We start from the raw sequence: 20,812 nt of genomic DNA on the forward strand, positions 1-20,812 counted from the left end.
AGACCCAAAACTTTTGAATGGTAGTGTGTATTTAAAAATGTATCATCTCTTTAGCTAGTTATTGTTAGTAGCTTGTAATGTAGCTAGCAATTTTTCCAAAAAGTAGCTTGACTGTAGTTTAACTAGTAGCTTCCCTAATACAAGTAAACAATGAGCTCTGACTGTTATGTAACCAAGCTTAAGATGCAGTGCAGGTATTTGATTCTCTGCTGTCCATGTGACTGCTTTTACCTGTCTTCAAGGTTCACACGTGTAATGAGAAGCACTAAAGAAAGAAAGATAGACAGAAAGAGTGTCCTCACCTTTCCTGTTGACTTCACCCCCTTCCACACACAGAAGTAAACCATCACCCACACGGCCATAAGACACAGCACCATTTCCCAGTTTATCTCGCCTGGCTGGTCCAGCCCATCCGAGATGTTCAGAACCTTGTTCCTGAAATGGAGATAAACATTCATGAATGAAAGCACTGTATAGCACTCACAAAGTTTTGCTTCATTGCAGGTTTTATTTTAATTTGTAACTACCTAACTCATATGAAGCTTGAACTAATCATGAGCCGTTTTGAACGGTCAATCCATGTGCACTGTGAACAGATGTCCTTCCAAATCTGAGATTTCACCTTGCATAGCCATTATGAAATGCCTGTAGATTCATAAACCTCATACACAGATCCAGATTGTACAGGCAGCACCAAGTGACCAAATGTAATGCCACAGGTTCATTATAGGCAGTGAGCGAATTATGTGTTTAACCGGCTCTGCCATGTGCGATTAATTAACAGTAAATCAACATGTCCAAGTAAGAAAAGCCCGTTCAAGTTTAACAACAAAAACACATAAATCTTAAAGAGTGGTTCTGATATCAAAGGCATTTCAAATATTGCAGAGAGAAATGAATGGCTTAAAAAACAATCACTCACTCCCAAAATTCAATAATAGGTGAACGCCCATTAGCAAGCTCTTCGCACGTCATGTTGCCAAATGTGGAGTTGCCAATGGTGCCGTTGTGGCAGTCGGAGTGGCGGAAGATCTCAATGCAGTTCTCTGAGTTCCATGGGTTGTCGCAGGTGGACCAGGGCAGCGTGGAATTGAAGGACTTTATTAAGTAGTAGAAACCCCAGGCAAGTACCATGATGTAGTACGTGTTACAAAAGAACACAATGACCATGGAGGCAAAGCCAAGTCCTAAAACAAACCAGTAAAAGACAGCATGAAACAGCACTCGCAATGCAATTAACTTGAATCAGTTCAAAATAAACCCCTTCAGGTGAACAGTATCCCTTATATAACATGTACTGATGAATCATGAATTCAGACAGTAAATAGAGTCAAATTTGATTTCAACTACAGAATGGTATTTTTACCCTTTTTGTGATAAAATATGTATATCATTTTGAAATATATCAGATATATAAGTCTAGATATTATGTAATATATATATTATGTACAGATCATATTAGGCGATAAGATTTTATCTGATAAATATAATTTATATATTTTATATATAAATATAAAATATTGTATTATATATAATATTTTTTTTATCATTTATATATTATTAAATACAAAATATTACTACACATAAAATAGCTATTTCTAATGTGTTCCATTTTAATTTATAATATAATATAATAATAGGATTCAAATGATAATATATATATTATAAAATTAAAATTAAATAAAGAATGCATGTGCAATGTTTTAAGGAATACCCTAAAAAAGCATCATAACTAAAAGAGTAAGGTAATGCATAAAGATGTAGAGCAAACCTTTAAAAAGAGGGGCAATGTTCCACACATTGATGCTTCCAGCTTTCATAAACTGACCCAGCGCAATCTCCAGGAAGAATATCGGAATGCCTCCCAGAAATATGAACAACACATAGGGAATGAGGAACACTCCTGTGAACACACAGCAATAGAGAATGACAGAGAGTGATGTTAAAGACAACATGGAATGACATTCACAACCTATCTAAAGTTATTGCATTTTGATGCAAGAATAGGAATAATTGTGAGAATAACATGCACTTACAAATCATTCACAAGACAAGAAATGTGTAATAATAAAGGCTCGATTTGAAGGTCCAGCACTTGATATGAAATACAAAGAATTGCATTTTCAGTCATAAGATGTCATAATGTACCAATGTCCAATAAAATAACACCTAGAAACATAAATGGAGGTCTCATGATGCATATAATGCCAATTAACCCCCCAAAAAACAATGCAAGATTGCATTTTACACATCTTTAAAGTATTACAAAACAGGTGACCATTTTAACTGAGGGAATTATCTGCTATTTGTGCACAACACCTTCACATGTTGGCACGTCAGATTGGACTTGACTGCTGCTGGCAGCATTAGCATTCATCATGCGGTCTGTGCGGCAGTACGCTGACGCGTCGGCAGCAATAAACCTTCGCTCGACTGATCTGAGATTGACAGCAACAGTAGCGGCTTAGTGAGGGGGTTGGTCGCCGGTGTGATGCAGATTATCCACTGAAAACAGAGCTGGCATGCTCAATGAAAGTCTTGATGACGTCACCCGCCAATCATCGGCGAGGTGACCGCAGGGGAGGGTGGGTGCGTGTGACAGACAGAGAGATAGAGAAGGATACGATGGAAAAAAAGGCAGAGTGGGACGCCGCAATACAAAGTGACACAAGCTTACATAATGCTAGCTCTGCAGGCTAGCTGCTACACGGCCAATTTAGAACTAATGCAAGCCAGATTATCGAAAGCAATAAAATAACAACGACCCCTGTTGCTAATTTACAAACACTGACATGAATGAAGTGGCTTCTTTGGGAGCACTGCCCGGCTTCCATTCAGAAAACAACAGCTTTCGTTGGGACTCGTGACTCAGAAAGAAGCCTTTTGATGAACTGCCTACAGAAGGAAGCACCGAACACAATGTGCTGCACAGATCTGCAGACCGCAGCTGCTATGTGAGTCTATTCCTCTGTGAAAAAAAGGAAAATATGCATATGTGGGCTAGTGTCGGGTTGATTTGCAAACAAAAGAGAACACCATGGCAATGCCCCGTGAGCGGATGATGCATGAGAATGTGACTGCGTGTCAATGCGTGGACACGTACACAGCTACAGCGGAATAAAACAAGTGTGACTCACACACACAGCGTACTGCAGTGGCTGACGTCGTGCGCATAGAGCACCTGACTCTGAATCAGCGTGTGCTCAATATAATGCTCTCAGAAAAGTGAGGAATCTTTTCAGCTCTTTCTCTTCCAATGCATAAGACCAAGGGTTCCATTCCTAACGGTGACTACTGATTTAATTCAAGAGGAAGTAGGTACACCAGAGGTACAGAGTGGTAAATAATCCCACATTGGGATTGACATCTTCCCAAAATGTAATACTAACTGATAATCGTCATTTTGATGTAGCATTTTCTGCTTGAGATCTCATGTTTAGAATGTTAGAATTGTTTGTGTTATTATTTAGAACTGATGTGGGTATTACCTGGTGCGTCACTAATCAAAAATCAATCGCGAACACCCCCCCCCCCCCCCCCAACAATGTTAACTGTAAAACTTTTTGTAATCACACTAAATTATATATATATATATATAAAAAAAAAATCTTATTTTGTGAAATCATAAAATGATAAATGTCTTTACTGTCACTTTTGATCAATTTAATGCACCCTTGATGAATAAAAGTATTCATTTCTTTTAAAAAAAGAAAAAAAGTAATCTTATTGACCCCAAACTTTTGAGATTGTGATCGGAGTTGCCAAGTCTGCTTATGATACGTGACTTTGGGCTTCTTTTTTTTGCTAAATCTTGTTAAATAAAAATCACGAACCATGTTTTTTTTGGGGCTTATTCGTTTCTTCATAACGAATTTACCATAAACTTTGTTTCTTTACATTTATGGTCACTGTTTTCTCCAATACATTGATTGACACTGTCCGCTCAGGTATAGCCAATCAGCACAATAATAAAAGTGCTGTAGTGTAATTCATCCTCCCACATCCCGCCCCCTCCTCCCACTCATTGGAGAAAAATCACATTCAACGTGCAGGCATGTGAAGTTGTAATCCAAGCGATGATAGTTAGTAGACGAAAATTGACATGTACATTTTCACAAACAACGCCACCAACAGAGATGTACATGATGGAGAGGAAACACGGGAGATGATGGACGGTGCAGGGGAGGAGAGGGACCTCATTTAATTTTAAAATAATAAAAAGCTAATAAAAATAATAAAAAGCTAATAAATTATAATCAACATTTCATGTCCATTTATTTATTTGCTGAGTAGCCACATACACTTAAAAAAAGTTGCTGCCTTAAATTTTTACGCACAATCAACTTGAATGTTTAAGTCATTTAAACTTAAATTACATTAAACTGACTTAAAAAAAATTGTTGATTCTTGTATAACTTAGAAAAAAGTTGAACATTGTGTAACTTATTTTGATGAGTTGAAGCTATGTAAAAACATTTGTTGTCATAATTACTGATGATATAATATTTTTACAGTGTAGGGTTAGCTGCTCGCTATCATAAAATAAACCCTGCCGGAGTATTTTGCGATAATGACTGTACACTGACAGTATATTATCCCTTACTTAACTCCCACTAGCTCACAGTTAGACACCCACCAGGTGTGGAGAAAATATGTTAAGCTTTCTATTCTGTATAGGCTAAAAATGCATTGAGAGTTAGCGATCGCAACAGTGCTGAAACCTGTTTGCCAGTTAGCGAAATTGCCATGTGAAGCCCCGCTGAGAAGTTCACATCATCCTGTAAAGCACACCCAGGAAGAGCTTTCACTCCCTTCTAACGAGCAGCCCTTAAAACACAGGCAGAACTGATTGGATTCTTGGGTAATGAGGGGAGGCTATAAATATAGGTTCTCACACCTCCCCCTTACAGAACAGATGGATATGGACACTCTGTCAACACATATGGCTCACTCCACTCAGAAGCCAATGATATTGTTTGCATGTATTACCAGGTGAAAATCAACTTGTCTCCAGCATCAGTATGTATTGTCGGCTAGCTAGAACCACATGCATTCGAATAAGAAAAACACTATTCTAGAAATGTAGTATGTTGGATTAATAAGTACATTATTAATTTTAGTCCCTTTTTGGCTTTTTGGTAAAGACTCTCACTTGCACCTACATACTGACAAGGAAAACTTGAGAATCAAGTGCGCTCTCTGATAAGATCAATCTTCATGTTACTTAAACATTTTTTAGGGCTGCCGAATGATCTATATAGACTAGAGATACTGTATATAGCTGCCATTTCTGTTGCATATGAAAAACATCAAACTGCAAACAAAACGAAAGCACGCGTTCTCGTTTGAGCTGCGCAGCGCAGACAGTTTATCAGATCGGACAAATATTAGAGAGAGCGGTGCGATCTCGTCACACAACAACGTTACTTAACAGTGCTGAGAGATCCAGTGAGAAAGCGTTTGACATTACTGCGAGATCTAGTGAGAAGCATTCAAATTCAGCACAGACTGACTCTATCAGTTCAGTATACAAGCTTTATGAGTGCGCTTGAGAACTTAATTTATATTTTAACCTCTTAACCGTCTCCAGAGCGTCGGCGCACTGAAGCGTTTTTTTTTTTATTTAGTTCAAATATACTATCAGATTTAATGTTATACCTTGACAAACTATACATCATTAAAAAGATATAAGCCTCAAGATTCAGTATTTGACCACTATTGTATTCTGAGAAACTTATAGTGACAGTTATGTCTTAATTTGTGTCAGGAGTTATGAAATGAAAACAATGAGTCGATACCTTTAATATGAATTATGAGCGTCAGCTGGTCCATTCATAAAAAACACTCCGTGCTGTCGTCATGACAGCGATTCACAAAACAACGTCCCTGAGGGCTTTTAGCTCAACAATGTGCAGATGTGGAGAAATATTGATATATTCTCATAGATTCACATCATATTTCTATAGACAGGAATAATATTTATTGAATTTATACCCAAATGCGTCGATGTAAGTTATGATCGCTTCTTACTGAGATGTGCTGTGTTTTCCATTCATACCAATGGCATGGGGGCGCTATTATGTCCAATAAAAGTCCATATATGGATCATGAAGAAGACCCATAGTCATGTGACATTCCAGGACGTCACTGAGTGATACAGAAAGTAGCTGACAGAGATCGCTGTAACATGCAGATAAAGATGTTTTGAAAACAATAAACATGATTGCAATGATATTTGAGTTACCTGTGTTCTTCAAGCCATGCCAGGTATTTCATAATAATAGATTATATTTATAATGTAATGCTAATCGATATAGATTTCATCATCGTTCAGAACACTAAATAATACATTTTCTGTCGGATTTTTTTTTAATATGAAGCCAAGTTAGATCACAGAAGATTATTTAAAACACTAGACTTGCGTTATATAGTAAGTTTGGAGCACAAACATAATTTTAATCTCATAAATGGTCGTGTATTGATGGTGTGCTAAGCTAACATGCTAGCGAGCCCAGGCGCACCTGCCACGAGCAGTTATTGTTTTATGATTTTTTTCTAAATAGGAATGCTTACTGAAATGTTTCAGTGCATTTGATACCAGTTTCAAATATTTAGTGAGAATTTTGATAAAAGAAATTAGGGTTTGAAACCCTATGAATAGCCTGTGAATAGCCAGTCGTTAGTAGCTATAATGCAGACAAAAGAAATGCATATTTAGATCCATAATAACCAGTCTGGAGAGGTGTGAATGTGTACAGGGGAGACTGACACTGAATGGGGCACCACAAAACAATAGAGACAATAGACTGAATAGATGACTCAGAGGATGACTAAACATCAGTTTGCTAATAGAGTCTAATCAAAATAAAGTAATTTGACATGATCTTGAAAAACATTTAACTAAATACAGAGTTTTATACTTATCATTTTCAGATTTTAAATATAAAATGGTCAGACATGTGGCTTTAGCTGCAGTGCATTTCTAGATTGCTCCAGGGCCAACTTCCATTTTATTTTCATAAAGATGTTTCATAAAAATAAATTTCTAATAACTTTACAAAACTTTGAAGCTATTTAAAATTGTTTTTTTCATTATGACAATAATTCATTCTACATTTACAATAAACAACCAGGTGTCAGCTTTCAAATGAGATCATACTTGTGCTTTTAGTGCAAAGGGTTCATGAACTGTATCTGTTTCAGTTTGGGTATGTGATTTCTGGGGATTTTTCAAAAGTGGGCTTGAAGCTTAACAGGTTAAAGGCTTATTATTATGATTTAGGCTAGTATTTCTTTGAACAATGTTAGCAATGTTATAATATAATATTCTTATTCATATATTCTTTCTCAGCCCTGAAACTCAAACCAATTTTGATGGTTTTATCATCTTGTTTAAGATAGCCTACTACAACAACAACAATTTTACAAACTGACATGATCATACTTGAATAATAAAAGAACATGCAAGGTTTGGCTCATGTTTGGGAAAAATAAGATGAAAATGTACGTAGTTTTGCGTGATTTGAGGTATTAATCATGTCCTTATGCAAATTTTTATGCTTCATACTTAAGGTTTCATACTTTATTCAAAGTTTAGGTAACACTTTACTTGAAGGGGTGGGGTGTACATAAGACTGACATGACACCTTCATAACCATGACATGACATATGTCATGAATATGAACTAGGGTTTATGCATGTTTGTGACAACTGTCATTAAGGGCCCTATCTTGCACCTGACGCAAATGACTTTGTACACTGACGCATGTATCATTCCTATTTTGCACCCGCGCAAAGCGGAATTTTCCCTCCACAGACACACGTCGGTTAACTAAGAAATACACTTGCGCTCCCCGGGGCGGTTTAGCGCAAAGAGGAGGCGTGTTCCGGCGCAAACTTGCCCTCATGCTATTTTGCTGTTCTATAAAACAATTGCGCCACTGACCAGAAAAAAAGTAGTCTAAAGTCAGTGGCGCGTTGCGCGTTGTTCATTATGCTATTTTAAGGGCGCATGCTTGGCCATAATCAATGTAGCGTGTGCACAACGCGCATACACTTTGATTCTCTCATCTAAGCAGCAGTTTTCATTTTTGCAAATCATACATTATTACGATAGATAGATAGATAGATAGATAGATAGATAGATAGATAGATAGATAGATAATTTATTATAAAAGCATACATGTAGCTTACACATTTACCCAAATTATACGCCTGTTTAACAGAAGTTAATTTGGGTGGGTTTCTCCATCCCCAATGTCACTTCTCTGTGTTTTACGGCCCTGACGAGAACGTTGCTCTCCTCGGCTGTGAACCACTCCTGGCGCGCGCCAGGCAAATCCGCCGTTATAATAGGAATCCGCTTTAGAACAAGCGCGCATGCTCTTAAAGGGAATGTGAGATGACGCTCTGATTGGTTTATTTCACGTTACGCCCAAACCACACCTATGAATAATGAAGCTACTTCAGACCAACCCCTTTTAGATTTGCGCCTGGCGCAAGAGGCATTTATCCCTCCGGGAACATAGCAACAGCGCTGGGATCCGCCCACAAAGTTACTTGCGTTTTGCGCTTTGACACTTGCGTTTCAGATCGTTAAAATAGGGCCCTAAGTGTCTTTCGCTCAATAATGACATTTTGAATGCAAATATGACATTGTTTAAGATGTCTTTGTTATGACACCTTGACATAAACCATAACATCATAACCTGTCAGTGTCTTTGTCATGACAACTTGACATTAAATTAAGTTAAACTGTCATGTGGTTGGTTTTGACATTGGCTGTCATAAGGCCATTATAACTGTGTCATGAATATTTTTCGTGACCTCAACTACAGTGGTACAAATTGAATTTGTCATTAAAATGTTATAATAGCTTCATGACAGCCAATGTCAAAACCAACCACCTGACAGTTTAATGTAATGTTAACCAATAAAGCTAAGTGGTTTCTTAAGTTTGATAATTAATCTCTTATGTCATGTTTATGACAGGTTGTGTTGTCTTAGTAATGTCAAGTTGTCATGACAAAGACACTGACAGGTTATGATGTATTGGTTTATGAAAAGGTGTCATAACAAAGACATCTCAAACAATGTCATATTTGCATTAAAAATGTCATAATTGAGCGAATGACACTTAATGACAGTTGTCACAAACATGCATAAAACTTCCTTCATATTCATAACATGTGTCATGTCATGATAATGAAGGTGTCATGTTAGTCTTATGCACACCCCTTCAAGTAAAGTGATACCAAAGTGGGTTAAAATCCCTAACTGTAAGTATTAGCAGTAGTAATGGTGCTCAGCAAGAATCCCTATTAAATGCTCTAAAACAAGAATATTGCAACTAGACTATTAAAACTACTAAGCGCAACAACAAAATTTTCAGCATAATTAAATAAACAGGAAGATGGATTTACGGAGAATCTAATACACAACAACTGAACCCTACAGCACCCACGGTTAGGCCCCAGTCAGAAAAAGGGGATTAAAAGATTAAAAGACGCTATTCTTAATCGCCTGTCCATGTGGAGAGAGGAAATGATGTCAGTCAGGCAAGACGCCAACATGTCCTGCTGTGCTGGCATCACTGGCCTTCTCATGCCTAACCATTGAGAAACAGACACATTGAAACAATGCACATTTTTAAGTGTCATTTGCAATATAGGAATTTGAAACTAATCCACTTTGTAGGCTTGGAAATGTTGGAAATTACATTTTGCCAAAGTTTTACTGGTATTGATGATCATCGTGATATTAAAAAAATTATTAATTAGGGGTTTGGCGATAATCATGATATTTAAAAATGAGTTGTACACATATGATTATGACACATAAATAAACCAATAAATAGGGCGATGTGAGATGTGTTCCATAATGCTCACATGTAATTTATGTTTCATTCATACTAGGCGCCCTCGCACAGAAAGTCCATAAGTGAGATTCACAGGAGTAATAAAACTTATGACTTTCCAGAAAAACCCATATATGGACAAAGGCATCCAGATATTGCTGCAGCTAAATAACATGACCTTATTATATATTAGAATCTATATCTTAAACATATATATGTATATATATATTATCGATGCATTTTAAAATTATCGCGACGTGGACGATTCTGCATCGATAGTCACAGACCATAATCGCTTATAGCCTACTGACGTTTCTCTGATGTCATTAACCATATACTCGCTACTCGCGCAAGCGTAAAATGGCGGAGGGAGGCGAAACACAAAAGCGAGTAATAAAAAATGCACCCACTATTTTAAAATTTACAGCGTGTGAGTTTGAGTGTGTGCGTGCGCGTGCGTCCAATGCTGCGAGCGTGTGCGTGTTTATGTACGAGGCTGTATGTGTGTGCGTGAAAGTGTGCGCAGGTTGAGTGCGATTGTGTTCGTGCGAGTGTGTTGTAAGCGTTATTCAGGGTTTCTGCATGTTTCACAAAGTCAAATTTAAGACTTTTTAAGACCTTTTTAAGACCAGTATGAATGAAATTTAAGACCTATATCTCGACATAAAAAATAACGTACAAAGGAAACGCGTCTCAAAATTACTTGCAAAGTAATTTAATTTATTCAAACTGAACATAGTATTTTCGTCGAACATCAGCACGAACGGTCCCGTGATTTTGGAAATTAGTTCTGTTTTCATAAAATCCGCTATTCCAAAGCGCATAATGTAGGTCATTTTATCTTTCCCGCACCTGAAGGATTTAGCTATGTCAGAGTCCGGAAACATCGTTTGAAACTATTCCCCGATTTCCTCATTCGCACTGTAGGACTGGTGTCTTGTCACCGTGTGGAGAACCCAGTGCACCTCCGCTTTTAGTGTTGGCTCTGATTCAAAAGCAACACGGAGGTCGATTGCGGGAGTTGCATAGCTACTGTGTGGGCCTCGCCTAGGCAGTGTAGAAGAAGTGCTGGAGCCGCCAGATACTTGGAAGAACAAGACTGTCGTTTGATGGAGACCCTTCACAGCAGTTAGATGTTTATCACTTTTTGCATGTGACTCCAGCGCCCGTACACCCAACGTTCCCAATTTAATAGCTTTCTTGCATAAGAAGCAGTAGGCTTCAAATACGTTGTTTGCAACTGGCTTTAACCAAGCACGAAATTCAGATTTTTCAAGCCAAGTATCGCTAAACTTGCACTTCCCCATAGCTGAATAAAATCCGTTTTACATCTGTCTGTGGTATCTGACACGCGTCCCAATAACACGAAAGCTGTTGGCTGTTGCATGTTGGTCTATTTTGTAGTCGTAATACAGCAAATTATATTTGGACTAGCGAAATAAGGAACTACAACACCACGGACTAAAAAAAAAACATCCCAAAGCGCTGCGGGAGCATTTCAATGAGATTTACATGGACGTAAGGAAAATTAAGACCTGTTTAAAACGATTTAAGACCTAGAACACAATACTTCAGCAAATTTAAGACTTTTTAAGGCCTTAAATTGTGATTTTGAAATTTTAGACTTTTTTTAGACTTTTTAAGACCCCGCGGAAACCCTGGTTATTGTAACTTACGTACACTTGACAGTTTCATGCACTGTTAGTATTTACTAGGGTTTGTTCTAAATGGTCCTTGAATCGTGAGACCAGTGACGATTCACACCCCTAATATATTATATATATATTAGTGCTGGGCAACGATACAAAATTTTAATCGCGATTAATCGCATGATTTTCCTGCGATTAATCGCGATTAATCGCATTGTTACGCGCAAACTTTAATAATGAATTCTAAAGTAGTGTATTACTCACTTTTGATTTAAATGTACTGCTATATACACAAAAGTGTAATAACATGTGGTTTGCAAAAACTTTAAACAAATAAGGTGCTTTTACCAGCAGTATTCCCTTTACACAGCAATAAAATATTTATTGTAAATCTCAACTTAAACATTAATGTAATCAAATCAAATATTAAAACAAAGCTATTTGCCACTGCCAGGGCATTACCTTTTATCTAGCTTGTTAAAACGAGTCCAGTTTTCTTGTTTTTTTCTTAACAGGTATCAACAGGTGTCTTTTAGCAGCAGAAACAGTCTATGTAGTCAGAGGTCATGAGATATAAGTCGACCAACGTTACTTCTCTGATAGTAGCTTAGGTTTGATCATGCCATGGTTTCCCACGTACACTAAGATTGCATTAAACAGAGGTAAAGCCCAATTTATACTTCTGCGTCGAACTTACGTCGTACCCTGACGTGCACCTCTCCAAAAATGTAACGACGCGTCAATTCTACGCGCACCGCAAGCGCTGATTGCTAGAACCGCTCCACGGGTTTCACATGCTCCCTCTGCATGTGTAATTGCGCGTCAACGCGGACAACGACGCAGAAGTAAAACCAACCAACGCGTAGTGTATAGCGTAAGTCCGACACAGAAGTATAAATCAGCCTTTTAGAGTGAAGTGAATTGGTCGAGCACAAGGTGCAGCGACAAGCGGGTGCGTTCTGTGAAACTTTTTGTACACGACGCGCAGTACAAACCATTGGAAGAGAGACTGATCCTCGGCTCGCTGTTTGAGTTTCCAATATTAAAATAGTTATCAGGACATCAACAGAAGGGAATTCACATTGCAGAGCATCCCCGCTAAACTACACGCAGGCACATCAGGTAAAGTTATGTATAATTTTAATTTAAGTTAAAAAGACTACAGCTGCGTTGCGCACAGAAGCCGTTGCTATGGTTACTATCCATAGAGCGCCTGTCATTCACTTGCGGAGCGCTGTCTCCCTTTCTGTTCACCTGAGAGAACCTGCCAAAGCCTCTCTCCACTGCTGGTTTGGGTGGGTTATTTGCTGGCTGACCAACATCCCACCCCTCCTGTGATCCATGGTTTGACTGTAGGCCTATGTCCTATTCAGAGCCAGTGTGCAACGGACTTCCAAAAAAAAAAAACTGCGTTAACGTGCGATAAAAAATTTGTCGGCATTAATTAATAAATGCGTTAACGCGATAATAACGCGTTAACTTGCCCAGCCCTAATATATATATATATATATATATATAAATGGAAAGCAGGTCAAATTTAATGCAATGCATATATGCAAACAATTTCGGTTCTTAAAACATGACATTTCCTCAATTTTTTTTTAATACCAGGAAGATAAAACAATCTGCTTTGTTTGTGTGCTGAAGCACAATCACAATGCCAGATTGTTATTAAAGACTGTCAGATCGGGGAGATTTTAGAATGGCCGTGATGCCGTATTACAGACCCAGCAGCCAAGGACAGGTAAAGGGCTTTACTGCAGAGATCATAAATCTACTATGTGGCCACCATTCTGTTCAGCTTGGCCTCTCTTAACTCTGATACAGAATGATAATGCTGTAACCTGGCAACAGAAAGACTGGACTGTGTCTGCATCTCACATGTACATTCTGTATACGAGTTAGCGACACCACAGTGTCAATCTGAACAGCTCAATGAAAGATTTGTGACCTTAGATAGCAGCACAGACAGAAGAGTGAACAGCAGAGCTGTATAAAGAAACAGATAAGGCAGCTACTGTGACCTATGACCTCTACCATAAAATCTTGCAGTACAGTATGAGGATGTTTGCTATGAAATAACATAATCTTAAATTGTTACGGCAACAAACTGCAAACATTCACAAGTATAAGAGATTTGACCTACAGATTAACTCAACAGAGGGTCTCTTAAATTTTAAGTGGTTCACATCAAGAACTTAAAACTGTTTTAATATATTCTGAGTTCTCTACGGGGAATTAAAAAAAAATTAGCAGACCTTCACTACAGGTGCGGAGAAATCTCTTGTGAGGTCCATGGGAATTAAATTAGCTCACGAGTGATTTGGCTAGAAACGGATTAGCAACACTGTATCAAAACTGCAAAGTCTCTAGATACAAACAACTGAAGTTATGGAGGGACGCAGAGAAACACTGTCTTTGAGGCTTTAGCAATCAACCCGATATATTAAATTAAGTGTTCACCCAACAATGAAAATGTACTATTTACACATCCTTAAGTCGTTCCAAATCTGTATGACTTTGTTTCTTGCATCAGTGTTCTTATTCTTAACTAAAAATAAAGCATTTTCCTTAATGGAAATATAAATATTAGATTAAAAAAGTAAAATGTCACCTTGGCAACTAGCCTAATTGAAATATAATAAGTTGAAGTACTAAAATTACTAAAACTGAAATCAAAATAAAATACAGATAAATAAAAAATATTTAAAAAGTCATAAAAATGTCGAAAGCACATAATTAAATTACTAAAACTAAAAAAAAAACACTATCTTGCATGGAGCACAAAATGGGGGGTAAAGTAGAATGTCAAAGTGGATTTATTCCAATGAAAGTAGATCTCAGAGATAAAATGCATACAAATTCATAAAAGGATCATAAAAGTAGTATATAAAACTCTGTTTCAAGTCTTCCAAAGTCATATGTACATATTTTTTGGTAACACTTTCCAATAAGGTCTCATTTGTTAACATTATTTAAGGTATTAACGAACATTACCCAACAATGAGCAATACATTTGTTACAATATTTATTAATCTTTGTTAACATTTGTTAATAAAATTAAACTGTTCATTGTTTGTTCCCAGTGCATTAACTAATGCTAACAATGCAACATTTGATTTTAGTAATGTATTAGAAAAATTTGAAATTAACTAAGGTTAATAAATGCTGTAGAAGTATTGTTCATTCTTAGTTCATGTTAACTAAAGTAGTTAACTAATGTTAACTAATGAAACAGTATTGTAAAGTCTTACCAAAAATTTTTTTTGTGAGGAACAGACTGAAATGCAAGTAATTTTTTTATGGAAATCTGGCCTTAAAAGTCTTGCCGGGTCGTGGTCACCATTCACTTTCATTGTATGAAAAAGAGAAACTTGGACATCTCCTTCCAGTGATACAGGTTAATAACAGTAAATAATCATTTTTACTTTTTGGGTGAGCTATTTTTTTTATATATACGAAAGAACAAACTTAAAAGATTTCATGGGTTTGAATTTGACCTGTGGCTAAATTTGTCTTCAGAGAGTGAGGAAAGTAAATATCACAAGTATCTCACAGACTCAACCTGTGAACACTGAGTAAAAGAATGTGTGACATGATCCGTATTTACTCTCCTTTTGCCAGCAGGACCTTTTTGGTCTTTGAGAGGTCTGATTTGATTTGGCATAACAATTCAAGATCCTTTCAGTTTTACAGACAAAGACGACACATTGTGTTTGGAAACCTGTACCAGGACACTCTAATTCTGTTACCTTAGAGATCCTTGTTGGGGGTAAAGAAAGTATTTGAGCATGAAGTACTCTAAGAGTCAGCCAATTCTCTCTAGACACTCATGCATCTCATATTTCTCAAGCTGGCACGTCTGATTTGAATCACTTATTGTTTTGGGAAGAATTGATGGTCTTCGTGAAATGTTCCCAGCAGTCGGTTTCCATCACCTTTCCCCTCTACCACAGGTGGTGGAGATTTCAGATCCAAAACACACTGACATCTTCTCTATCTAAATAACCAGAAGACAATGAAATCAAGTTATCCGTCAAGACCAAATAGAATTGCAACCCAAGTGCTAACACAACATTGACCTAGTCTTGACATTTCGCTCACAACAGGGATTCAGGGCAGTGCCAAAGACAAACACTGCTTTTAGACATGAACATTGCAACAGTTCACATATTCAGCGTAACGTTATACATCTCGACAAGATGTTTTTAATTCTATAAGTGAATAGGACAATACTGGAATTTTCCCAAGGATAGTGGGAGACTATTCAGATTAGCATTATATTCATTCTGTTTGTCATTTCTCATCATTCTCTCTAATTAAGATCTAACGAGGATGCCGCTGTTAAGCAAGTTATTCTGTAAAGTGATTTGCAACTATATGTGTATACTGTAATGTAATCAGGATTCGACAATGAGGCTAATGATGTGCAAATGATCCACGGCTTCATCTTTAATAAAGGTAATTTTTCATTAAAGAGGAAATATTATGCTCTTTTATAAAGTCTTGATTTTGTTTTTAGGGTCTACTAGAATAGGTTTTCATGCTTGACTGTTCAAAAAACATTATTTTTCACACTTTTTACTTTTTTTGCAGCACTCTCTTCCCAGTCTGTCAGTATCGCTCTGTTTAGTTCCTGTCTCTATGAAGCCACTCCTTCTGAAAAGCGTAGTGTACTCTGATTGGTCGGCTGGACCAGTGTGTTGTGATTGGTCAACCGTTTTGATCATGCTTCGGAAAAGTCACACCCTTACCACCACCATGAGTTTCAACACACTACTAACACAACTCAACTAGGGCTGTCACAATATCAGATTTTTCACATCGCGGTTATCGTGGCCAAAATAATTCACGGTAACGATATATCGCGATATCTTTACAGTATTTATTTTGTGTTTTGCTTTCTTTTTTAGCCAATGAGTCACACCATTGCATACAACAATTACAACAATTGAGACTCTGGATTTCTCTGGCTTCTTTGACACTGCCACGAGAGAGAAAATACTGTCAAGTTCATGATGCCTTTGGACTTTAAACATTGTAGACTCATTTGAATTCACAGTGAAAAGAACATTTGGAAGCTTGCTGTCATAGAGCAGCTGAGATCTGAACAGCACACATTGCTATTTGTGTTTAAACTAAACTAATTTAAGCCTTGCCAATTTAAACATTCAAGCGCATAAAGAACTTGAGCGTTCTATGAGAAGATTGTGTACGCGCCCTCATCCGAAACGTGTTTTTAATGTTAATCAAACAACAAAAGACAAGGAAACCACTCACTGCTCTTCACTGAATAGCTTTTGTAACTTTTATAATGATTAATCTTTATTTATTTTCTACAGTGAAGATTATATGTTGTTTTACGTTTGATCACATTATACATTTTCTGTACCTGAAAACTTTTGCTGTTGCTTGTATTTGAATCATTTGTTCTTATTTTTCCCATAACACATACCGAACCGTACCGAAACCGTGATAAAAACTGAACCGTGAGTAATTTAAACCATTACACTCCAAATCCCCATACATCAAGACAAAAAAGTATGGCCATTCATTCAGCAAATGCTGGACGGCATCCAGAGCGCTGGGGACACGGGGAGACAGCTTCGTCATTCAGGCAAACACAATGGATCTCTTTCTAATGGGGTCTTAAAGTGTTACGCAGACTTAGCCTTCACATTCTATAGCCATCAGAAGATGACTCATAGAGCAAAAAAGAGAGCCAATGGCGAAACAGTGGCGATAATGATGAGAGGCCCACTATGACTACTAATGCTACTCGAATCCGTCATTAGCCAGCAGCTATCACCCTGTAGCCAAAGACTGTAGCAGGGTTGAGCCTGGTCAGTACCTAAATGGGATTCCTCCTGGGAAAACCAGGTTGCTGCTGGAAGAGGTGTTAGTGAGGCCAGTAGGGGGCGCTCACCCTGTGGTCTGTGTGGGTCCTAACACCCTAGTAAAGTGATAGGGACGCTATACTGTCAAAGAGCACCGTCCTTCGGATGAGACGTTAAGCCAAAGTCCTGACTCTCTGTGGTCATTAAAATCCCAGGATATCCTTCGTAATAGAGTAGGGGTTTAACCCCGGCATGCTGGCCAAATTTCCCCATTGGCCTCTGTCCATAATCACAGCCCCCAAATCATATACAGTATATACTGAGTGTCTTCATCACTCCGTCTCCTGTCCACCAATAAGCTGGTGTGGTGTGTGTGTGGTGGTCTGGCGCAATACCGTCGCATCATCCAGGTGGATCAGGATGCACATTGGTGTTGGTTGAGGAGATTCCCTCCTTCTATATGTAAAGCGCTTTGAGTGCAGAGAAAAGCGCTATATAAATGTAACTAATTATTATTAGACAACGGCTGTGTCCCAAAGCCTAATAAGCTGACTACCTAGACAGCATTTTGAGCTTAGGCACCTTTGTGTTTAATAAAGAGATGTAAAATTGCACTAAAGCTAAATGAAATGATTTATATAATTGTTTATACACACACACACACATAAAAAAACACATTTATTTTTTTTCAATTATATATACTTAAATTTAAGACTAGATTTGTCAGATAAAACCCTGAATTTGATCTTAAAGCTATTTTTGTCAGGTCATGTGTGACCTCTAACGGTTGCATAGAAATGTGTGACCTCTACTTGTGCTTTCATGCATTGCATTCATAGAGCATTTTCACCTTCAATATCCATTTATAGCTGCATTTGCCACTCTGAAATACAAGAGTACACGTAGAGTGTTCAGATATTAATGAGTGCTGATTTCAGACACTAGTCTAAAGTGAAAAAAAGAAGAAACGAAAGCAAAACTGGATCATCTTACAAACATTCGATCCAGCACGTACTATGCGCACTTCTACTTTCTATGGCTAAGTCATGGGGAACTGGTGTACAGACACATTTGACGAACACACCAGCTTTATAATTATCATTAACAAACTTATAGCTACAGTTTAACAAAATAGTTTGAAATGTCATTAAACTTTAATTCATTCTGTATAGTCACTTAGTGGCCCCCCAAGTAGTATTTAAACTGAATAAAACAAATAATGCTATTTGTATTCCTTTTTTTTTTAACAGTATATCTATTGATCATTAAAAACCACACTAATCAACTTTAAAAGCAAAACTTTGCTGGTAAAGTGTGTTTGTGCTAGGCAACATTTTCTTTTAAATAAATGCCATTTGGTTTGATTTTTTTTTCTAATACATTGATATTCAGATTATTAACAGAGACAGACCGATATTGCCTGCCAATATTAATTTCTTTATTTAATCGCTTATTTAATAATGACGACTAGCAAACAATGGTAACATTGATGACACCAAAATAGCCCTCAACATTTAATCACTGGACGTTAAACAGGAAACAACAGTGTTCACAGTTTACCATTTTAAGGTATTGTGGGCATTTTTGTACAGCCACTGAGTGCATGAATGAATGAATGAGTCAGGTCACACACACAGGAGGTGTCTTCCACCGTGCAAATGACGTCACAGAAGAGTGACGTCTCATCTAAAGGGATCTGAATGTGCTGCAGAGAGTCTTACCTCCACCATTTTTGTAGCACAGGTACGGGAAGCGCCAGACGTTCCCCAGACCCACGGCGAAGCCCACACAGGACATGATGAAGTCCATCTGTCTGGTCCAGGTCTCTCGCTCAGGGTAGCCCTGCCTCTTCTCCACCGCAGAAATGGCTCCAGTGGCCGCTGATACGGGTCCCCCGTTGAGGGTCCCATTGACGCCTTGATGCGCGTTTCCATTGGGAATGAGATGGCCCTTCTTCTCCTCCACCAGGACCATGTTCAGGGCGCAGTCTGCGTCCAGAGAGGATTTCTCCATCTCTCGTGTAAACAAAGCAAATCAACCTCCTCACGAGACTCGAGAAGGGCTTAAAAATCAGCAGTCAAAAATAAATATTTGATCTCTTATTGTTTTTGGACTAAGTCAGTTTCAGTTTTTTTTTACACCAATATGTCCCTTTTGTTCCTCTTTAGGTGCACAGGATCTGGTCCTTTATCCTTTTATTTAATAAAATCAGCTGTGTTATTCTTAACGAATTTTTTTAATAATTTTTTTCCGTTGGCAGTTTGATTTTCTCGGCGAAATTGGCAACGGTTTTGTTGGTTCGTTTTTATCAAAAAGCGCGTTTGTAAAATAAATAGTAGACTTTAAAAGAAAAAAGACACCGATTTAAAACAGCACCTTCAAAAACAATCCACGAAACACTTAAAGGTGAGTCTGAAGAATCGCATGGGAACGTGAATCTCTCAGAGAGAAGGCGACTGCGGAGACGGTAAAACCAAAGCGGCCCTAGGCGCTCGCGGATCAGATGAATGTAATGGAATTACATTCACGAATTGATCGTCTAAATCTCTTCAGACCATTGTTCTCATCGGTATTAAACACCCAGAATGTATAAATGAGACGCTATTCGGTGTCTACAGGAGGTGCGGCTGCTGCTGTCCCTCTGCGTGCTGACTGACTGTCTGATGCGTCCGCGCGAAGCCGCTCGGTGTTTTAACGGGCTCGGTAACGTCATTTGAAGCTCATCCCTCCCCCTCTGTCCCGCTTAAGGAAAACAGGGAATGGAGAGCTCACGTACGCCGCACACTACACACTGTATACTGCATACTAGCCTACACAGCAAGTGCGATTCTAGCTCACTGGCGCTGCGCGAGATCAAATAGCCTATGGAAGATTTTCAGTGCAGCCTGATCGCCACACAACGCATTTAAAAAAAATGTAATCAGTATAAATCAAGGGCAGTAAAATGTGATGTATAATACTTATACACACGTATAGATATGTATAGATTGATATATAAAATAGTTTTTCTTTTCAAAAAAATCTAAATGAGAACCACACAAAATATTATACAAAATATAAGCAAATAAAAAGTGAATTATCAAAATAATTAGATAGGCCTAACACAGATAAAATAAAATAAAACTTGTTTTCAAACACTGTTTAATAAAGATTAGGATTTGAGGGGCTGAGGCAAAAAAGAGCATTACCCCATCAAAAATCTGTAAAACAATGTATTATTTAAATGAATTTAGAATTATTTTACCATTACATTTCACATGAACTATGCTTATCCATCAACCTTAAATAAAAAAATGCTTATATAAATAATATAATTTTAATTGTAAAATACATAAATAAATACATATTTTAATTTTAAATTTATTTTTTTGGTTGTCTTTTGGGACTAGTAAGACATCTTATCAGGGAAGGGACTTTTTAGCACATGCGGGCAGTCTGTCAGTAGGTGTATGGTATGGCATTCCAAACAT

General features: G+C 37.7%; 1 protein-coding gene across 2 annotated transcripts in view; it reads right to left on the bottom strand.

Moving 5' to 3' along the window:
• slc6a8 (solute carrier family 6 member 8) overlaps positions 1-20,018 on the bottom strand; it is a 38,743-nt gene extending 18,725 nt beyond the window's left edge. For both annotated transcript variants that reach the window (XM_056265284.1, XM_056265283.1), the window contains exons 1-4: positions 19,064-20,018; positions 1,772-1,903; positions 923-1,187; positions 303-435 (exon numbers count right to left, since the gene is read on the bottom strand). In XM_056265284.1, the coding sequence (XP_056121259.1) occupies positions 303-435; positions 923-1,187; positions 1,772-1,903; positions 19,064-19,355 (822 nt within the window). In that variant the 5' untranslated portion in view covers positions 19,356-20,018. The remainder of the gene's footprint in view (positions 1-302; positions 436-922; positions 1,188-1,771; positions 1,904-19,063) is intronic.
• Between the last annotated feature and the right edge of the window lie 794 nt (positions 20,019-20,812).

The sequence above is a fragment of the Rhinichthys klamathensis genome, unplaced genomic scaffold, assembly GCF_029890125.1.
Source record: "Rhinichthys klamathensis goyatoka isolate OS25496 unplaced genomic scaffold, OSU_Roscu_1.1 h1tg000231l_1, whole genome shotgun sequence".
NCBI classification, from domain to species: domain Eukaryota; kingdom Metazoa; phylum Chordata; class Actinopteri; order Cypriniformes; family Leuciscidae; genus Rhinichthys; species Rhinichthys klamathensis.